At 36.5% G+C, this 22,514-nt stretch overlaps 1 protein-coding gene across 7 annotated transcripts; it reads right to left on the reverse strand.

Moving 5' to 3' along the window:
- Nucleotides 1-1,146: 1,146 nt before the first annotated feature.
- On the reverse strand, nt 1,147-12,341 carry LOC308650472 (uncharacterized protein). 7 transcript variants are annotated; one of them, XR_014022327.1, is made up of 7 exons: nt 12,225-12,293; nt 9,682-9,755; nt 7,967-8,048; nt 6,009-6,107; nt 5,251-5,338; nt 3,086-3,156; nt 1,147-1,420 (listed from the first exon to the last, which is right to left on the reverse strand). XR_014022327.1 is itself a non-coding variant. In XM_081296477.1 (7 exons), exons 2-7 carry the CDS (start codon nt 9,705-9,707, stop codon nt 1,259-1,261), a joined length of 528 nt encoding a protein of 175 aa, XP_081152603.1. In that variant the 5' UTR covers nt 9,708-9,752; nt 12,225-12,341; the 3' UTR covers nt 1,147-1,258. The 7 variants fall into 7 exon arrangements, 5 of the variants coding, with proteins under 5 accessions (XP_081152603.1, XP_081152602.1, XP_081152605.1 ...); XR_014022328.1 differs by having other exon boundaries at nt 3,086-3,159; XM_081296477.1 differs by having other exon boundaries at nt 9,682-9,752; nt 12,225-12,341.
- Between the last annotated feature and the right edge of the window lie 10,173 nt (nt 12,342-22,514).

Raw genomic sequence — 22,514 nt, forward strand, 5'->3', positions numbered from 1 at the left:
CCTCTACTTTGAATAATCTAGGGACAGACAGTACTCCCAGTTTTCATTTGAAGGCAGACCTACTGAAAACAGCTGAGATGCATTCCCTGTTTCCTCATCACACTCTCCAAATGTACCCAGCTGACTTCTTGCTTGCCTTCCTCCTTTCCCTTACCCTTCTGCTTTTCAGAAAGAACCTCGACCATGGTGGTCTCCATCTTGATTGTCCACTTGATTGTCTTTGTAGGGATTTCTCCCACTCACTCTTTTTCTCAAATAACCTTACAAGGACCTTCCCCCTTGTCAAGAGCCATGCTCAGAGATGAAAGCAAATCCTTGGCCTTCCATAAGTCTCCTTTGGTCCTCAGCTATCTCCCCATGGCTCTTCACTGAGGCTTCATTAAGGAGAAGTCCATTCCCTGACTCCTCAGAATGTGCTCTGAGGGCCAGGAGCATTGGAATCACCTTAGAACCCATTACAGATGCCGAATCCAAGACCTGCCGAATTGCAGTGCGTATTTTGAACCTGGTCCCCAACAGATGACCCACGGGAGTGGAGAGATGCAGTCTGTGGGAGTCCAACCCTAAATTCTTCAACTTCAACTGCCTATTTGGAATCGAGCCACAGTCTCCTCTCTACCAGGTCCCCCAAATCAAAGATGTATAAGGAGTCAATTTTTGCAGTGGACCTTCGGTCAGGCTGGGGCCTTGGTGATCAATCCGTAACCAACCCTACACTTCCCAAGTCCAGGAGGGTACTCCAAAAAATACCAGCATTTCTTAGGATGTCCAATTCTGTTTGTGGCTGTGGGACCATGTCAGTTTACGGGTGGTCCATCAAGGTAGCTCTGCATGACCTGGGACTGAGTTCCTGAACGCCTTTCTCTCCAGGAGGAAGACAGGAAGATTGGAACAACTGGCACTACATCTCATGCCAAGTTTGGTCCCTGAAGCTCACAAGGCTTTCTGGCATCTCTAATATGCTTCTCTCCCTGTCTCTCTCTTTCTCTCTCTGTAGCCAGTCATCTGAGATTCCCCCCTTCACGGTGCACACCTGCTTGCTTCTTTTCTCTCCATTGACTCCCTGTACTCTGTTTTGCTCCTTCTTCAATCCACCTTCTACTGTCCCCTCCAGGGTTTCCCAGCCTTAGTCTGCTCAGGTTTTGAATCATTGGTTCCAATCACCTCATGACACTCTGGATGTTACCTGTCCCTCCAAAGGCAGGAGATGTACCCATTGTTACCTTCCACTACTCAGTAGATTCCTGTCTTCCACTATTCAAATAGACTGCTGCTTAGGATTGAAATAAATATGCTGTCCACTGTAATTTTTTATATGAAAAATATAAAGGCTCTTACCTTCCAGAGTATGGGCTTCCTTTTCAAGCATATCCTCAGAGGAACCATCCAAGTTCTCTCCTGAGCAAATCTCAGAGACTCTCTGGCAAAATTAATATCAAAATTGATATCCTTTAAAATTCATATCAATAACCCATTCTGAATCAGCATTTTAAAGCAGACATGTCGCTTGGGCTGTGCACGTCAGTAAGGATTAAAAAACTAGACAAGTCTAATCTTCCAAAATTGAACGATTGAAAAGAGAACTTCATATATCCTCCCCCACGAAGACCAACTTTCATCTTCACATGGCTACTGACTCTGAAAGGAGAACGCCACCACAGAAGAAACACATCCTCCCAAAACATACTATCTGATGCGCGAAACTGCGCAGACATACTACTCCTGTAACACCTAACCCAACTCAACGTTTTCTAGCATAAAGGAGAGAATGATATTTAAAATATACTCGAACACATTCTGACAAATTCAGATATCAGCCAGCATTACACACAGGCAACATTCTGATGACAGGACATTTGGGATAGAATCACGTTGGTTTGTAAGAATTTGAATTATGCTATGCTGAAGGGAAACAGAACAGCATTACCTGGGCCTCCTTAGCTGAACAAAAACTTTTGCAATCTAAAAAACCTTTGGGGAAATTTTTACCGAGAGGAAGACTCATCCTTTGCATATGATGCCAAATTAGGGAGAGAAAGATTTCTCCATTTTGCATTTACCTAACTTGGGCTTCATGATGTGGTTGTGTAGGCAGCACGTTGTAGTCAAAAAGCAAACAGTGACAGAACAGGGTACCAAGGCATAAAAGTGATTTTGAGTACACATTTTCAAGACGCCCTGGTACATGAAAATTGAATAGGCCAGGAGACAGGCACAAAAAGAGTGTGGAGGAATCTAGCAGGGCAACTCAGAATATCATGGGAATGAAAATGCCTTTCCTGATTGCATAGTCCGAACATTCAACGTGGGCCTATGGGAAAGCACAGGTGTCTTTCTTTTCTTTCTTTCTTTCCCTTTCTTTCTTTTTTCTTTCTCTTTCTTTCTTCCTTTTTAAATATTCATTTTCTATCCTGCTTTTTTGGTCAAATTGTTTATTACTTCTGCAAGCCTTTGGGGTAGTTTCTTGGATCTTGGAGACACAAGATCCTATTCTTGTGCCAACAGTAATATTTTAACATCTGCCTTTCCTATTCTTGCCCCTTCCCCCGTTTTCTCATGGCTCTCTTGCCTGAATACTCAGGAAGCTGTGTTCCAGAATTGACCCAGTTCTCTAATGGGGAATAGACACTGAAGACAAGGCCTATTGAAATCCATGGCCCTTGGTTAGAGGCTAGTAGTATAATCCTAACCTTTTGGGCCACAAGTAGGGACCACCCTTGAACATGAGTCCATTCGGTGGCCATTGGTGTTTTTCATGAGTCCATCATAATAACCAGCTCTTAAATCAGTCTAATATTTGATCATAAGTCATTGATCATTTCAGGAGGTTCTCCAAATGGAAGCAGAAAACCCCAAGCAATTTTAGGCCTCAGACCTAAGGAGCAACTAGTTCAATAAGGTACCATGAATTCTGAAATGGTTTGCACATTCTTAAAGTTTCCAACTGTTTTTAGACCGAAGGATTCAGTGATGATCTCAGCTTGATGAGAATAGTCAGAGAGGTAATTTCATGAGGCCCACTGTCCATTAGTAGAGCAAGGCAAATGCTGGGAAGCCAGGAAGGGAAATGGACATGTTTACATACCTTTGGCTTCCACTTCTTGGAACCACCAAGGGTTGTGCCCGCTTCCTCTGCCTTCACATGGAAATGTGCTTCTGCTGACAAATATGCAGATTTACATAAATGAATTAGAACATCCTGAACAGGGATGCTGTGTCCTAATGGAAATACACAGTTCTAACAGTAATTCACTTCTCTTTTCCCACACATGCATTTACGTGCAGCTTCACTTTCAGCTGAATGCTGATTTTTTTACTTACATTGCTACTGTGTGTGAGTGAGTGAACCTGGAATGGGACCCATGGACTTTGGCATGCTTGGCAAACACTCTGCCACCGGATTTCCTCCCTTGGGATCTTATGCCAGATATTAGGAAAACCATTGGATGAAGCTGACATAAATTTCCTAGGTACACAGACTGCTGTTTCTTGCATTGCTCCTTGGCTAGCTCTTTACTTGTTTTTCTACTGGATGATTCCCTGAGCTCTGGATCATCATGATTTCTGGATTGCAGGGAACAACACTATGGGTCCCATCCTCAGTCAATGGTAGCAGTCACCATTGCCAAGAGTCTTGATTTACTTGACCTGATAGTTGACTGAGCTCCTGGTAAGTGCTAGTGTGGATAAAAGACTTCAGATGTGGTGGTGTTCCTGCAGGTAGGGCCAGAGCAGTGTCTCAATAAGTGAGCATGGGGGGCAGCCAGGGGTCGGAAATGGTGACAGCAAGGAAGGGATTTGCAAGGGAGAGAAAGAGACCATGATTCAATGGCATCTGCATGGCTCAAAACAAATACAGTTGGAGTGGAGTCAAGTGACTGAAAGGACAGGGGACAGGGATGCATACACCGAGAGAGGCCCGATTTACACTCTGAAAGGTTTCTAGTTGACTTGACAACACTGGGACCATCACGTGCATAAAACATCAGTGCATAAAGGCAACGTGGGTACACCGAGGTTCATGCCTCATACGTGCAGTGTAGCGAGAGCAACGTGACACATCCCCCGGGTACATGGAATGCGAGGGGCCTGTGCGAAATTGGTGGCGAATGTGTAGAATATAATTTCGAATGCCACCTGGACTGGAGGAAGGTATGCAGACACGTAGAGGACACGAAGTCCTCAGTGCGAGGGATCAATGAGCTTCCTAAGTGAATTCAACTAAAAATCTGTGTGCCTAGAACGGGGGATCATTTCACAAGTCTATAAAACGTATCCAATCAGATGGGACAGGAACTAGAGGACAGGATTCAGGTTTTTGTGTTCACCATCTGGTTTCTGTGCTGCTCAGCTGCCTACACTGAGGAAAGTGTTCTTCATGTTTGGCGTGCGATGTCCTGAGCCTTGGAATTGCCAAAGTCCTCAATGAATCAGAAGAGCTGGCATTCAGGCTCAGTGGTAGAGAAACTGCTTTGCATGTCAAGGTCCTGGGTTCAATTCCCTCCCTTGAAAATGACTATTACAGGCATGAATAGGAATAGGGTCGATGGCATCAGTGTCGTGAAGGAGGAACTTTGGATGGGCAGCCTGAGAGACCATGCAAGGAAGCTATTGCCTATGTCCTGATAATACAATACTTTTTCTATAGGAAAGAGGAGAGGGGAAACGTATAGTGACATAACATAGTAAGTGAGTGCAGAATGAAGCACATAGAAGGAGGAGGTCACTGACTGAGTAAATCCGTGCATAGAGCACAATAAGGTTGTGAGCCATCACACAGCACGCTGGCTGTCGTGGTAGCAGGCAATCTGATTGTTTCTTTGCGGCTTCTTCACATGTCTCACTGGCTCACCATCTATTTTTGTGTCCAAGTGCAATATGGACCTCAGTCTCTCAGGAGCCTGACACTACCACCTAGCTGTCCACTGCACATCTGGAAACTCTGCAGCACGTTAGCCTAAGCTTCCTCATTCATGATTATAAATCCCTAAATCCAGTGGTGGATCTTGGGTTTTACACACCACTGAGTTAATGGTTGCCTTGAATGGTATTTTTCTCACGTTGAAAAGGCAATTTTGTACCAACGTGAATGCCCACGTTGACACTGGCCTTTTCTGTATCCAATCTCCCCTTCCAATGGGGGATACAAAAGAATGAGGAATGGGAGCCTTTCAGAGGTTTTCACATAATGCCACCATTTCAGGTGTGTCCATAGACGCCTTTCCAAAGAACTCCTAGTGCAAAATGTACCTGATGTAATAGTCTTGACATCCTTCTTCCTGGCACCCTTCATCTCTATGTCTGTAGTTTCACGAGAATGTCTCAATCCAGTGGGAGGCTGGATGGGTTTGGGAAAATGATAAATAAAAGCTGTGTAATTACTGCCATGTGTAGGTCTTAGGAAGAGAAGCGCAAGGTGCAATTACCTTCAAGGAAGGAGCCGTCTGAGATACTGAAAAGGAAAAGGGACATAGAGTCAATTAGCCATGCATGTGACCAAACCAGCCATACCTTGTTCTCATATTAAGAAGGAGCTGGATACTCATGCTTCACTTTGGGAATAACTTTGGTAGCCTTTGGCCCTTTAGGGTTTGTGTGCATATTTCCTGGTTTTGGGTTCTCAAAACCACAAGGCTGCATGGTACCACCTTAAACAGGGGCAGAAACATAGGTTGAATCAACACAAGCAGTGAAGTTTCCAACCCTGAGACTCTTTGCAATAGCCATAGATTAAAGAGGAAAGTGAATGGACGCCAACGGAAAGAGGCACAGTGAGGAAGACTGTGATGACTGATATCTTCGTTGACACATATGGGAGTTGTTCAGTTCGATGGACTCCCAACACCTGTTCTTTTTTTCCAGGTGTTGTAGAAGTCAATGAGTACCAATTGTTTAGAATTATTGAAAGGGGTCATTCATTTCTGATCCAAGAACTCTCCCTCAACTGACTGCCTGTGATATTCACTTTCAGCAGAAAGGCTCATTAAACACATTCTTGATTTCCATACCCATGGGGGACACAGGTGTGCCTTTCTTTCTTGCATCCTCTGGTTTTGACAACTTGAGCTTGCTTGATGCAGACACAGGAGAAGACAGAGGGCCCAGTTCTGAGAAAGCAATGGATGGTAAGATTAATATCTCAAAGTATGGTAATGCAAAGGGAAAGGGTCAACTGTGTGTGATTGCAGAAGTATTTTCCACGGATAAGTTTCCATACTTAAAACTTGTGGGAAGGCCCATGAAAAGTAAGTCTTTGGACACTCAAAATATAAGTTCTATAAAGACTTTTTTCCCAATGAATCTGCTTTCCTATATCTTGGTCATTTTTCAAGTATTTCCATGAAATGACTCTCACAGAATGATCTCTGAATGATGTCCTGTGTCACTGAGGAGTCGAGCACCTTTGTAGCTTGCTGAAAGCCCTGGATTCCATTGAACTATTTCCCCCTTCCCAGAGTTGGGAATGAGATGAGTGCTGTCTTTTGAAAACATCCAATGCTTCTACAATCATTGTTATCCCATGTGAACCATTAACTTCCCTGCAAAATGCAGGCTCCTCTCCTGAAAGTGTGTCAGAGTGAAATGACTTTCTCACATTTGACCACATTCTACCATTTTCATCTTTATTAAAGCATCTATGAATAAATAGTAGTCATAGTTTTTTGGAAGGAACTCAGATTAAATGCATTTTGTCCTTCCTCATCCTTATCTCCTTATGTACCTAAATATCTTTCTTCTTTCCTCCATCATTGCACCTACTCTTCAGCTTTTCAAAAAGAACTTCTTACACTGTGTTCTTGATCATCGTGTTTGAGGTTCTGTTTATGAATCCTTTCTAATTAGTTCTTTCCCAATTCAGAACAGTATCAAATAATATTTCTTTGTTCTTATTCTTTATTCTTACACCTTGTCAAGAAGCATGTTCTGAAATGAAATCAAAATATTTGCCTTCCATTCATCTGGTTTTTGTCCTCAGCTATCATCACATTGCTCTTCACTGAGCATTCTTGAAATAGAAATCCATTACCTTAGTTCTCTTAATGTGGTTTAATGACCATGAACATTCTAATCACCTTAGAATGCATTGGAAATGCAGAATCAAAGACCTTCTGAATTGCAATGTGTATTTTGAACCTCATCTCCAACAAATAACTCATAGAACTGGAGGAATCTGGCCTATAGGAGTCCAACACTGAATCCTCTACCTTAATTTCATATTTTCAATCGAGCCTCAATCTCCTGTCCCCCAAATCGAAGCTGTATAAAGATTCAATATGTCCACTGGTCATTTCATGAGGTTGTGGTTTTGGTGATCACTCCATAACCAAGTCTGCTCTAATCCCCATTCTCATATCCTGTGGAGTATCTACTGTCATTGGAAATAGCAGCATTGTATATGTTGTCAAATTATGTATATGGCTGTGGGAACATATGTTTATTTGTGGTAAACTCAAGGTAGCTCTGGATGACCTAGTATTTCATTTTTTAATGCCATTCTCACCAATAGGAAGAAAAGAAAAGTGGGAAAAAATAGCACTGTATTTCAGACCAGGTTTGGTACTGGAAACTCATATATTCTCCTCACAATTTTCATATGCTGCTCTCCCTCTTTCTAATGTATGACCTGAGTTTTCCCCTTCAGAGTGCACATCTGGTTCTTTTTTATCCATTTACTCCCTGCACTCTGCTTTGCTCATTCTTCATTCCACTTTCTACTTTTATCTTCAGTATTTCCCAACATTGCTCTTATCAGGTTTTGAAATAGAATTAATAGTTTGGATCATCTGATCACACTCTGAATTTTACCTGTCACTAAGACATGAGAAGATATATCCCTATTACCTTTCCCTTTTGGTCCAAGTATTTAGTACGTTCGTATCCTCAATTACTCAAATATATTTACTGCTTAGAATTTTTAAAAAAAATATTTTGTCTAACAAACATTTTAAAAATATGTGGCTCTTACCTTCCACAATATGCTTTTCCATTTGAAGTGCATCCCGAGAAAAATGATCAAAGCACTTTGGTGAACAAATCTCACAAATGTGCTGTTAAAATTAATGTCAGTGTTGAGTTGCAGAGTCTTAATTACTATTTAAATGCAGACAGCTAAATTTCCACTTTTAAAATCAATAAGAATAAATACTAGACAAGTACATGCTTAAAAATTAAACAATTTGAAAGAATTTTGTATATCCTCTCCAATTAAGCTTAACTTTCAATGTTATGGCTAATGACTCTAAAACAAGAATGCAAAGACAGAAGAAAACATTCACTGACAACATACTAAATGATGTGTATAACTTCACAAAGATATAACATCTCTACACCTAACCATACTCAATATTTTCTACCAAAAATAAGAGAATATTTAAAAATATTCTTAGAAATACACCTGATGTTAGACAGCTTTATACATTTGAAACATTTTAAAGACAAAGTATTTTGTGTTAACACTAATATTTGATAAGACAATTTGAATTATTGTTTGCTGAGCAGAAATGGAGCATTCTCACAGTTGCTTCATTTTAGCTAATCAAAGACTTCAGAAATGTTAATATCTTTTGGGAAAATTTTTACTGAGAGGAAAAATCATTTAACAAAGTACCAAAATAGTAAGAAAAATGTTCCTTTATTTTACCTGTATATAACAGCGAACATTATGGGGGAGAGTATGCAGCAATTTCCAGTTAGGAAAGAGCTAAGGAAAAGTGTACCAAGGGAGAAAAATGGGAGTGCATAAGCACACTGTGCTTGTCAGCTGCTCCCTGGATTTGACACAGTTCAACTGGTGTGTGGCTGTATGTTGAGGTGATGCTATAAAACACTGCTGTATAACTATAGAGAGCCAGATACCAGATGAAACCCAGAAGTACTGGGTTCTATAAAAGAATTTACCAAAGAATCAGACTGCATTAGTGTCAGAACAAAACTGGTTAGGGTGAAGAGGGAAAGTTGCCCTCCAGGAGGCCCAGTGAGGGAATCCCAGCCATTTCAACAAAAGCTCATGCCACTCAAGTTAAATGAATGGTTTTCAGAAGAAGGGACCTGGATTCTGCCTGACAAGTCAAGGGAGCACAGGTGCAATGAAGACTTTTCCCTGCAGTTTCAGAGTGCCTGGCCAGGACCCATCTTCATTAGGGCTCTTATTTTCTTGGTTTTAGTCATGAGAGATCAGAAAAGCCAGGCATTTGATTTCAGAGTTCCAAGACCCACTGTGATCTGACTTCTCTAGGCTGGAAGACACCCACAAAAAGAGTGTGGCTGAGTCAACAGAAGTTAAGACACAATGAAATATTTGAACCATGAGATGTGACCACACTTAAACATGAATACATTCAATGGCCACTGCTGTTACATTTGTTCATAATTTCAACCAGTTATCAATTATTCTCATATTTGATCATAACTCATTGATCATTTAAGGAGGATAGCCAAATGGAAGCACAAACAATAAAAAAATTCTCCTCAATCCCAAGGATGAAATTGATCTATGATCTACCATGAATTCTGAAATTTGAAGATTCATAACCAGTTTGAATATTTTTAGAACTATGAAATAATTGATGATCTTCCCATTCTAACTTTGCTTTGAAAGGTAATTTCATTTGACCTATTCTTCATTAAGAAAGCAATGATAAGTATAGGAAGTCAGAAACTTGAATTTAAGTGTTTACATACCTTTGACTGCTGGTGTTCAGTACCATCAAGAGTATCTTGCCCTTCCTTTGGTGTCACATCTAAATGTGGTTCTGCTGATGAAAGTATAGATTTACTCACATGGCATAGAACAATTATAAAGATGGGTCCTCTAGCATAATAAAAATAAGTATATCTAACAATAATTTATTTATATTTTCCCATATCTGTATTTACATTAAGCTTAACTGTTAGCTGAATACTTACTTTTAAATTTATATTGCCACTGTGTGTGAGTGGGTGTGCTCCTGGAAATGAACCCATGGACTTGTGCATGTATTGCAATATTCTGCCACCGAGTTTCATCCCTAGGTCTTTAATAGTATTTTGAGACACTGTCACTCAGCATTCCCAGGATGGCTTGAAAGCTGCAATCCTCCTGCCTCAGCCCCTCACATAGCTGGGATTACAGATGTGCTTCACTGCACCCAGCTATTATTGACTTCTCTAGGAAATACTGAGACTAATCCAAAACTTTAAAAACCTCTTGGGAAGCTACTACAAGTCACCAGGTTCAATGCACACAAGCATGTCCAAGATTTACCACTCAAACAAATGGAAAGTCCTCAGAAACAAAATTTTAAAATCCCATAGAAATATGACAATTCACACTGTTTACCAGGCTCTGCCTCAGAAGAGGAATTTTGAAACAGCCCCTCTCTTCAGTACTAGTAATTTCCAACATGACTGATAGCATTACACCTTTATCAATTACGCCAATTTCCTCACATCTGAAATGTTTTTGTCTTCTATTCTGATAGATTTCTTTTCTTCTTTTATGACTCAGACCTTTCATGGAGTCTTGCTTAATTATGTCTTTCTCTGCTGACATAGGGTGGTGTTTGTTTTATTTTTGTTTTTATATCTATTACACTTTAATGAAGACTGATAAACAATAAAGTATTTAAGATTTACATTTAAGATTAAAGAGTCCAACAGTTTCATTTCTCCTTAATCAAAAGAATCACTATTATCCTTTGTGCATATTTGATTATATGACCTCTGTAACTCTCTCTATATCATGTACACAAAAAGAATGAGAAGTTATACTCAATTTCTGCATGATGTGTCAAATGCGTTCTCCTGTCATGTATAACTAATTGGAACAAAATAAGTACTACAGATAATATAATAGGATAATGAGGTCCTATGAAGATTTTCTGCCCATTTCTAGAAACCTGAGTTGCTTTGCATTTTTTAAAATATTTTTTCAGTTGTCAATGGACCTTTCTTTCATTTATTGATACGAGATGCTGAGAATCAAACCCAGTGCCTCCCACATGCTAGGCAAATGCTCTGCCACTGAGCCACAACCCCAGCCCAGCTTTGTGAGTATTTTTAAAGTACATACAATTTTTATTTGTTCAATTGTGTTATACATGACATTAGATTGTATTTTGACATATTTACACAAATTCAGAGTACATCTTATACTAATTAAGATCCTAACTAGTATTTCTATATGATTTAAGTGAAATAACCCCCATCCCCCCAAAAAAACCCCCAAATATTCCCTCTGATATGTAGATGCTAACACACAACAATGGGTGGGGGTAAACTAGGAGTTAGATTAGAAAAGGGGAATGAAGAGAATGGAGCAGGAACAGTGGAATGATTCTGATATCACTTTCCTATGAACATAGTCTGGTGTTTCTTTGCTTGGTCCTTTCTTAATACTTTATTAATTTCTTCTACTGATTCTTCACAACTTCTTCTGTAAATTATTCATTTACAAATTTCACTCTTTACTCATGTGTTGGAGAAAATAAATTTATCAGTCAACTTTGTCAACAATCTTTACGTGACCTAACAATTGACTGAGCTCCTGGAATGTGCTATTGTGGATAAAAGTTGTCAGAAATGTGGCCTGAGCTGTTTCTTATGGTGTGTAGTTAATAGCCATGGGCAGGAAATGGTGAAAGCATGAAAGTTGCAAGAGAAAAAGACAACAATTCTATGTCAAAAAATATGGAGATTAATGAGGAGTAATGACAGGGAACATTAAAGACAAGGGTAAGGGTTAAATATACAGAGTTAGGCATGATTTGTATAAAGAAAGATTTATAGTTAACTTTAAAATACTTGGACTAGGGCTGAGGTTGTAGCGCAGTTGTAGGGCAAGGTTAAGTGCTTGCCTAGCATGTGTGAGGCACTGGGTTCGATTCTCAGCACCACATATAAATTAATAAATAAAAGTTTTCCATCAACAACTAAAAAAAATTAAAATATTTGGACTATCATATTGTACACAGTGGTTCATACTCATATTTGCACTGTAGCTAGAACACTACAAATGCCATGGGCAGGAGCAATGTGAGGTACATAAGCATAAACAGTGGTGAAGGCAATGGTACAAAATAAACAAGATATCAACCTGAACTGGGGAAATGTTTCCAGATACAAGATGCAAAGTTTTCAGTGCCAGTATAAAATGAAATTTTAAAATGAATTAAAAGTATACAGACTGCAAACATTTCAAATGTTTTCATACACATCTTTCCAGAGAACTCATATTACAGATTTACCTGATTTAAGTATCTTTGCATCCTTCATCCATACTGATTGATTTGGAGGAGTATCATTTATTTCAAGGAAGGCCTAAATGATTTTGAAAAAAATATATTAAATAAATGTTGTGTATTTCAAACAAAAGATAGGTAATATGGCAAGCTTAATTTTACAGTATAGAATGCTCCACAGTCTCAATTTGTGCATGTTTTTGGGCAGCTCCTACTGCAGCCCAACAAATATTTCCATGTTCAAGACAATTTATTTCTGCTTCTGAAAATGGTTCTGTAACACTTCCTGGTAGGCATACAGGAGGGTATGTCACAATAGAGACTCCAGTCTTCTTGGACTAGAATTGAGAACAAATAAGGAGACGTAGTTGCTAGCCAGAAAACCTAGAAGACTGATTAATTCTAAAAATAGATGTTGTAGAAATAAGCATCCACTTTTTAATTACATCAGCAAGGAAAAATTGTCTAGGTCTTGAATGTTTTTTAGTTTTTTATATCTTTAATCATTATTTATGTTTTAATCTATTCATTGTCTTTTCCTTTTTTCAATTTTTTTTGTACTTGTTTTCTCATCTCTCATTTCTCTTTGCATCATTTCCCTTTTTCATTTTCACCCTCATTTTCCTCCTGTAGATTTTACCTTCCACCACTTTTTCCTTCATTTTTAAAAATTTTTTAACTTTTTCTCTCTTGGAATATTAATTTTGGAATCACTTATACCAATTTTTTGTGCTTTCTGCATTATTAACACTCTCTTCACATTGGTTAGATAATTTAGAGTCATCATTTTAAACATATTTTCTTACATATTAACAAATGCTTTTCTTTGAAGTTGTTGCTCTTCCTGGTGACATTCTCTTAGAAATTGTTTTGAATGAATGATCCTATCACTTTATCACATCGAGTCAGAGCTTTGAAAATATGACTTAACTATATCTCAGGACATATTCAACAGAGAAATCTCAATACAATGACTCACGTCAAATATCAGATGAAAAATCAATCCAAATACATGCACAAAACAGTATATTAACATAAGTAACATGAGGGAACAATACAATAAGAAACCAGCAAGGTTTCTATTTCCACAACAACTCAATTTACATATCAACATTGTCAAACAGCTGAACAAAAAATTTAAAAAATTGACTGTAAAAAAATCAAGGAACAAAGAACACTAAGAAATTATTAATTATAATGTAGATTTTTAAGAAAAATTCCATCACATCAGAAGGTAGCTTTATTTATATGTATTTTTTAACAATGTTTACCTTATTCCTTCCATGTGTGTGTGTGTGTGTTGTGAGAGAGAGAGAGAGAAAGAGAGAGAGAAAGAGAGGGGGGGATATATATGCTGGCTGTTCTGATTATTTGTATAATAATCAAATTATTATATAATTTGATATATATTATATATGATATGTTATATAATAATTTGATATATATTGTATCATATATTATATATATATATACACACACATATTTGTCTTGTGTTCTCATATTTAGAACACATACACACACACACATACATTTGTCTTGTGTTCTCTCATATTTAGCATTTTTAATGTAATTCTCTTTTGCTAGCATTGCCTTGTGAAGGTACAGATTTATTGGATTGTTTGATATTCTATTATTTTCATGTGTATATTTTACTTATTTCTCTCCCAATATTATCTTTTACTCTTGGCCAAATTCTAATATTCTCTCTCCCTCTCTCCAACACCATGATTTTTCTATTTTTCCCATTCCTCTGAATAAACATTGCCTGCTACTGCTCTTCTACATTCTCTTTTTTCACTTTATAAAATTGTGGTCTATTCTAACTTCCCATCAAATTTACTTTTTCCCTAATTAATTGCATTTTTACCATTGTTCAAAACTAAATGGTTTATATAGCATCTGCTCATACTACTATTTGCTTTTTTAACCAACTGAAAACAAGAGTTTATCATCAATATATTTCTTTTTTTATTTGTTCTTATTAGTTATACATGACAGTAGAATGTATTTTCACATATTATACATACATGGAGCATAACCTCTCATTCTTCTGGTTGTACATTATGTAGATTTACATTGGTCATGTAATCATATATGCACATAAGAATGTAATGAATGTCTGATTCATTCTACTATCTTTCTGTTCCCATCCCTCTTCCCTTTACTTCATTCCCATTTGTCTAATCCAAAGTACTTCAATTCTTCCCTACCTACCCACCCACCCTTATTGTGAGTTAGCATCTGCGTATCAGAGAGAACATTTGGCCTTTGGTTTTGGGGGATTAGCTTATTTCCCTTAGAATGATAGTCTCCTGTTCCATCCATTATCAGCAAATGCCACAATTTTACTTCTCTTATTGCTGATTAGTATTCCATTATATGTGTGTGTGTGTGTGTGTGTGTGTGTGTGTTATTTTTCTTTATCCATTCATCTGTTGAATGGCACCTAGGCTGCTTCCATAGATTAGCTATTGTGAATTGAGCTGCAATAAATATGTGTCTACATCACTGTAGTATGATGAGTTTAAATTTGGGGGGTATCTACTGAGGAAGGATGATTCCATTTCAGGTTTGCTGAGGAATCTCCCTACTGCTTTCCAGAGGTTGTACCAATTTTCAGTCCCACTAGGAATGTATGTGAGTACTTTTCCCCTCACATTCTCACCAATATTGTTATTTGTATTCTTGACAATTGCCATTCTGACTGGAGTGAGATGAAATCTCAGTGTAGTTTTAATTTGAGTTTCATTAACTGATAGAAATATTGAATAGTTTTTATATATCTGTTGATCAATCATATTTCTTCTTATTTAAGTGCCTGTTCAGTTCCTTTGCCCATTTATTAATTAGATTCTTTGTTTATTTTGTGTTAATATTATTTGAAAATTTAGTATATCTTGGAGATTAATGCTCTATCTGAGATTCAGGTGGCAAAGACTTTCTCCAATTCTGTAGGCTATCTCTTCAAATTCTTGTTTCCTTTGCTATGAAGAAGCATTTTAATTTGATTCTAATCGATTTGTTAATTCTTGATTTTAATTCTTGCATTTTAGGAGTCTTTTTAAGGAAGTCAGTTCCTAAGCCAACATGATGTATATTTGGGCCTACATTTTCTTCTATTAGGCTCAGAGTTTCTGGTCTAATGCTCAAGTTCTTGATCCATTTACAGGTGAGTTTTATGCAGAGTGAGAGATAGAAATTTAATTTCATTTTGTTACATATGGATTTCCAGTTTTCCCAGCACCATTTGTTGAAAAGACTATTTTTTCTCCACTGTATGCCTTTCTCTAAAATAAGATAATTGTATTTATGTGGGATTGTCTATGTGTATTTTATTCTGTACCAGAGGTCTGCATGTCTATTTTGATGCTAACACCATGCCATTTTTGTTACTATACACCTGTAGTATAATTCAAGGTCTGATATTGTGATGTCTCCTGTTTCACTTTTATTGCTAAAGATTGCTTTATCTATTCGGAGTTTATTATTTTTCTAAACAAATTTCATGACTTCTTTTTTTTTCTATTTCTATGAAGAATGTCCTTAGGATTTAAATAAGAATTACATTAAATCCATATAGTCCTTTTGTTATTAGGACCATTTTACAATGTTAATTCTACCTATCCAAAAACAGCAGATCTTTCCATCATCTAAGGTCTTTTTAAATTTCTTTATTTAGTGTTCTTTAGTTTTCATTGTAGAAACCTTTCACTTCATTAGATTGATTCATAACAAAACTTTACAGAGAAGACAAAACTTTACAGAGAAGAAATATCAGTCTCTCTCAAGAAATTGAAAGAAAGGGGACACTCCCCAATACTTTTTATGGAGCTAGTATAACCTTGATACCAACATCAGACAAAGATGACCAAGAGAAGAAAACTACAGAATATTATCCCTGATGAACATACATGAAGAAGTTCTAAATAACATTGTCAAACTACATTCAAAAACACATCAAGAAGATACTACACCATAATCAACTGAGTTTCATTCCAGGGAAGCAAGGCTGGGTAAACATACATGAATCAATAAATGTGATGCATCACGTAAGCAAAATTGAGAACAAAAATCATGTGATTATCTCAATAGATGCAAAAAAGACCTTCAATAAAATTCAACACCCATTCATATTACAAAAAGTGGGAGAAGCTACAGATCAAAGGAAGTTACCTCATCACCATAAAGGCCATTATGACAAACCCAAAGCCAACATCATACTAAAAGGTGAAAAACAAAAAGGACTTCCACTAAACTTAGGAACAAGAAAAAGCTATCCACTCCCACCATTGCTATTCATTATACTCCTTTAAAAATGAACCAAAGCAATCAGGCCGGAAAATGAAATCCAGGGATATGAATAGGAAAAGAAGTCAGATTATCTCTGTTTACTGACAATATGATCCTATTCTCTCATTATGATCCTATATCTAGAGGGTCCAAAATATTCCACCAGAAGACCTCTAGAGCTTAAAAATGAATTTAGCAAAGTAGCAGGATACAAGTTAAACATCCATGAATGAATAGCTTTCCTATACCTCAAAAATAATTCATTTCAGAGAAAAGAAATCAGGAAGACAATCCCATTTGCAACAATATCAAATCAAATAAAAACATACTTGGAAATTAATCTAAATAAGGAGGATTATAGCTCTACAATAAAAATGATAGAACACTGAAAAAAATTGAGACCTTAAAGATGAAAATTCAGCCCATGTTTGTGGATAGGCAGAATTAATATTGCCAAAATGGCCATATTACCAAAAGCAATATACAGATTTAATGCAATCCCCATCAATGATAACAATGATATTCTTCAAAGAGTTAAAAAAATTATTAAATTTATTTGTAAGAATAGGAGACTCAGAATAACCAAAGCAATACTAAGCAAGGAAAGTGAAGCAAGAGGTATCATTACACACAATGTAAAATTATACTACAAAGTTGTAGTAATAAAAACAGCATGGTATTGGCACCAAAAGAGGCATGAAGAACAATGCAATAACAGGGTCACAGAAAAACCCAGAAACCTCCACCATGTGACATTTGACAAAGATGACAAAAATATATCTTGGAACAAAGACACCCTTTTAACAAATGATGCTAGAAAATGGGACAGTTGTATATAGTAAAAGTAAAATTAGAACTCTGTATTTCACTCTGTACAAAACTCAAATTGAAATGTATCAAAGACCTAGAAGAAAACAGGAGTATCACTCAATCACAGAGGAGCTGACACCAAAATCCTTTACATGAGCCATAGAGCACAAGAAATAAAACAGAAATCAATAAGTGGTATGGTATTAAACTAAAAAGTTTCTGCACTGCTTTGTAAACAATTAAGAGCATGAAGACAGAACTACAAATGGGATTAAATCTTGGAAAACTACTTTTTCCAATAGGATATTAATATCTACAATATACAAATCTACAAATAATGAAAAAAACCTTAACAGCACACACACATACACACAAAAAATCAAAATTAATAAATGGGTAAAATAACTAAACAGTAACTTCTCAATAGAAAAAAATCACAAAAGACCAATATATTATGAAGAAATATTTGACATCTCTAGCAATCAAGAAAATGCAAATCAAAATTATGCTTAGATTTCATCTGACTCCAAACAGTCAAGAATCCAAACATCTATAAATGCTGGTGAGGTTGTGCCAAGAAAGGGACATGTGGACATTTTTGGTATGGCTGCAGACTAGTACACTCTCAAAAGCAGTTTGAAGATTCCTCAACAAACTAGGGATGAACACACCATAAGACACAGCTAAAAGATCTAAAATCTGCATATAACAGTGATACAGCCACATCAATGTTGATAGCAGCACAATTTACAATACCTGAATTATGCAATCAACCCAGATGCCCATCAATAGATAAATGGATTAAGAAACTGTGACACACACACACACACACACACACACACACACACACACACTGGAGTTCTACTCAGCCATTTAAAAGGATGAAATTATGGTATTGGCAAATACATAGAAATGGAGACTATTATATGAAGTGAATTTAGCCAATATCAGAAACTCAAAGGTCAAATGTTTTCATTCATATGGAAAGCTAGAGTAAATTAATGGAAAGAAATAGGTAAAGGAATGATCACACAAAGGACCAACCACATAAAAATTCATGGGCAAGTACAAAAAAGTCTAGTAGAATAGAGGAAGGACAATGGGAGAGAGAAGGGAGATTGGGAAGAAAAAAGGGGCATCATGAACTGAAATCAATTTCCAGAAAAAGGGGAGCATATTGGAATGAACTCAACTACTATGTATAGGTATAAACCTCTAATAAAAAAAATGACCAAATTGAATGCTCGGGCCATGAGAAAAGAGTGCAGATGGAGATGAATAATATAAAACACTTACTCAATGAACATTTATTATTATTATTCAATGAAATTTTAACAGAAAATCTCTTTTGCCATGAAAACATGATGAACATCAAGACACAAGAGGCATTTAGAATCCCCAATGGACATAATCAAATAAGGAACTCTCCATTCTGTGTTTCAGATGAAATTCCAAAACTCAGAGCAAAGAGAGATTTTAAAATTCAAGGGAGAAGGACCAACTGCCTTATAAATGATAAGGCATCAGTGTAACTCTAAAGGATTGGAGCACCTGCAATGATATATTTCAAGCCCTAAAAGTGAAATACTGCCAGCCTACATGGCTATATGCATTGAAGTTATCCTTCAGATTCAAAGATCAAATAAAGGCCTTCCAAGACAAAAATGAACTAAAACATTTTGACAATCAAGCCAGTGTTCACAAGATGCTCAAAGGAAAATTCCATACATTAGATTAAAATCCACGAGAAGAGCAAGGGAAAGCATACAGTAGATAAGCAAATTTAAATTAAAAGCAAATCCTATATTAGAAATTAAATGAAAGAATTCAGTAAATTCTTCAATTATAAGACATGAAATACAAGAAATGTTGAATTAATAAAAATAATCCAACTATTCTGCAAGAAGTATGCCTGATTGGTAAAGACATTCATAGAATAAAAGTGAAAGGATAGAAAATGAAATTACATCCAAGTGGAAGCCAAAGGAAATAAGAGTAGCTATTCTCATATTTCAAATTTTATTCTTTAAGAAGTAATTGTCTGGAGGTCAAAAAAATAAATATTGGTAAAGGGAACAATCCAATAAGAAGATAAATGACAGTATATATTCATGCCTGAATGACAGTACACAAAATGTCATTTAAAAAAGAAAACAAAAAAAAAAAACCTATTCTACCTAATGTAACAAGTCCTAAGTGGGCTTGACTTCAATACAGGACTTTCACCTATGTCTACATCATATGGACAAATATCACCAAAGTTCCTCAAATTCTGCTTTTCCTCAAAATGAAGAGATTTAACAGATGTGTACAGAATATTTTATCTGACAATAGCAGATACACATTGTACTCAGCAGCACATAGAACCATCAGTTCAGTAGATCATATATCTAGGACACAAAACAACTCATAGCAAATACAAAAAAAAATTAAGATAATGCCCTCCATCTCCTAATATCATAATGAAATGAAATTAGATATCAAAAGAATAGAAAACTCCAGAAACATGTGGAGAATAAAAAATATACTTTTGCATGATGGCCAGAGATTTAAAAGCACAAAGAAACAATATGGAAACACGGCATCCCAGAATCATTGGAATAAAGGAAAAACAGCTCTTCTTATCTCATTTTTTCCTTTTAATTTGTTTTTTTTCTCTCCATATCACTTTTTGTTCTCATTTTAATGCCATTATCTTATTTTTATTCATTTCCCCTCATTTCTTCCTCTCTGCTCCATCTTACCACTTTTTTTCACCTATTTTTCTGAGTTTAGTTAATTTAACTGTCACTGTTGCCTTTTTTTTCATCCATGCAGTCTGTGGTTTCCCATTTCTTCTCTTTGGTTATTGGAGTCTCAGAGATGCTTTTAAATAAGCATTCAATTATTAGTTGAAGTTTATTTTCCTTCTAGTTTGTTGCTCTTGCTGGTTATTATTCTTTCCTCTGAAAGAGATGATGATGGGTAAACCTACCTCTTTGGTCATGCCCATTTGGGGTTTGACACTGAGATATAGCCTTTGCCCAGGGCCAGTGCACAGAGAAAGCAGTTCTCCAAAAAGACCCACATATAACAATGAAGAAGAAATACATCCAAATGCATGCATAAACCTTCGGATAGTAATACTGAGTATAAGGGAAAACAGGACAATAACACCCCTCCCAAATGTTATAATTCCCCAATAACTGCACCCACACTTTTACATTCTAATATCCACAAAAGAGGTTGGATAAAGCATGGTTCATAATTTTTAGTGATTTCTGACATAGTACAGAAATAAACTGGGAAGTTATCTTTAGTGCTCTAACAGCAAATGTCCCATCCTGGGAGGCAATCCCCTTAAAAGGGACTGGCTATTCTTCTTTCTTTCTTTTTGTCTTTCTTCCACATTTTTCTGGTGCATTATAGTCACATATACTGACTGAATATGTTCTTACATATTCATACAATGCACACAATGTACTAATATATAATTTGCCCAATATCACTCCCCAGGAATTTCCCCGTTCATCCCCACCCTCCATTCCTTGGTTCTTTTCCTCTAGTTATCTCCCTTTGATTTTCATGACATCAGCCTCCACCTTTCTTTTCCTTTTTCTCTCTAGCTATTGCATGTAAATAAAAAATGCCCCTCAGCCTTCTGAGATTGACTTATTTTGCTAATATAATGGTCTCCATTGCATCCATTTTACTGTAAATGAAATAATTTCAGTTTTCTTGATGACTGAATAAAACTACATTGTGTATATCCATTACATTTACTTTAACAATTCATCCATTGGCAGACACCTAGGCTGCTACTATGGTGTAACTATTGTGAACTGTGCTGATATAAATATGGGTATCCATGTATTATCATAATATTATAACTTTTTTAATTTAGAAGAAAAACCAAGGAGTGGTACAGCTGTATATTGGTGATTCTAAGCCTAATATTTGGAAGAGCCTCCATGCTGATTTCCATAATTGTTGTAGTGATTTATAATTCATAATTTATAATCCCATCAAAAGTGTGAAGTATTCCATTTCCTCCACATCCTCTGCAGCATTGTTTATTATTTTTTATTCCTGATAGATGCCATTCTGACTGGTGTAAAATAAAATTTCAGTGCTTTGATTTGCATTTCCCTAATTGCTAATGATGTACATTGTTTTCAAATGTTTGTTGGCAATTTTTATTTCTTCTCTTGAGAAGTGCCTGTTCATTTGTCAATTTATGAATTGGGTTATTATATTTTTTGGTGTATCTATTCTAGATAATCCTCTGTCAGAAGTATACCTAGCCAAGATTTTCTCCCATTCTGTAGTTTCTCTCTGCACATTCCCTTGGTTTCCTTTTCTGTGCAGAAATTGGATGCCATCCCATTGATAAACTCTTGGATCATTTCCTGAGCTTTAGTGGTCTTAGTTGCCTGTGCCTTTATGTTGGAGTGTTGGCCCAATGTTTTCTTCTAGGAGTTGCATAGGTTCTGTTCTAATTCCTAAGTCTTTGATCAACTTTGAAATGATTTTTGTGCAGGGTAAGACAAGGATTTAATTTTACTCTTCTATATATGGATAACCAGTTGTCTCAGCACCATTTGTGAAAAAGGCTTTCTTTTCTCCAGTGTATGTTTTTGGCATCTTTGTCAAAGAACAGGTGACAAAGAATAGATGTCTTCTATTCTGTACCATAGAGCTAGGTGTCTATTTCATGCCTGTATCATGCAGCTTTGTTACTATAGCTCTGTAGTATAATTTGAAATCAGGTTTTATAATACCTCCAGCATCACTGTTTTGTCTTTGAATTACTTTGGCTCTTCTGGGTTTATTATTCTTCCAAATCAATTTTAGAACTATTGTTTCCTAGTTCTGTGAAAAATATCACTGGCATTTTTGATGGAGATTGCATTGAATCTGTATATTTCTATTGGTAGTATGGGCCTTTTAATAATATTAATTCTACTTATCCATACATATGGAAGGTCTTTCCACCTTTTGAGGTCTTCTTCAATTACTTGATTCAATGTGTTCCACAATTTTCATGTGGAAGTCATTCACTTCCTTGGTTAGAAATATCCCTAAGGGGCTGGGGCTGTGGGTCAGTGGTAGAGCCCTTGCCTAGCATATGTGAGGCACTGGGTTCAATTCTCAGTACCACATATAAATAAATAAATTAAATTAAATCCATCAACAACTAAAATAAAAATACTTTAA

This window comes from Spermophilus citellus, assembly GCF_964194105.1.
Source record: "Spermophilus citellus genome assembly, chromosome: 1".
NCBI classification, from domain to species: Eukaryota; Metazoa; Chordata; class Mammalia; order Rodentia; family Sciuridae; genus Spermophilus; species Spermophilus citellus.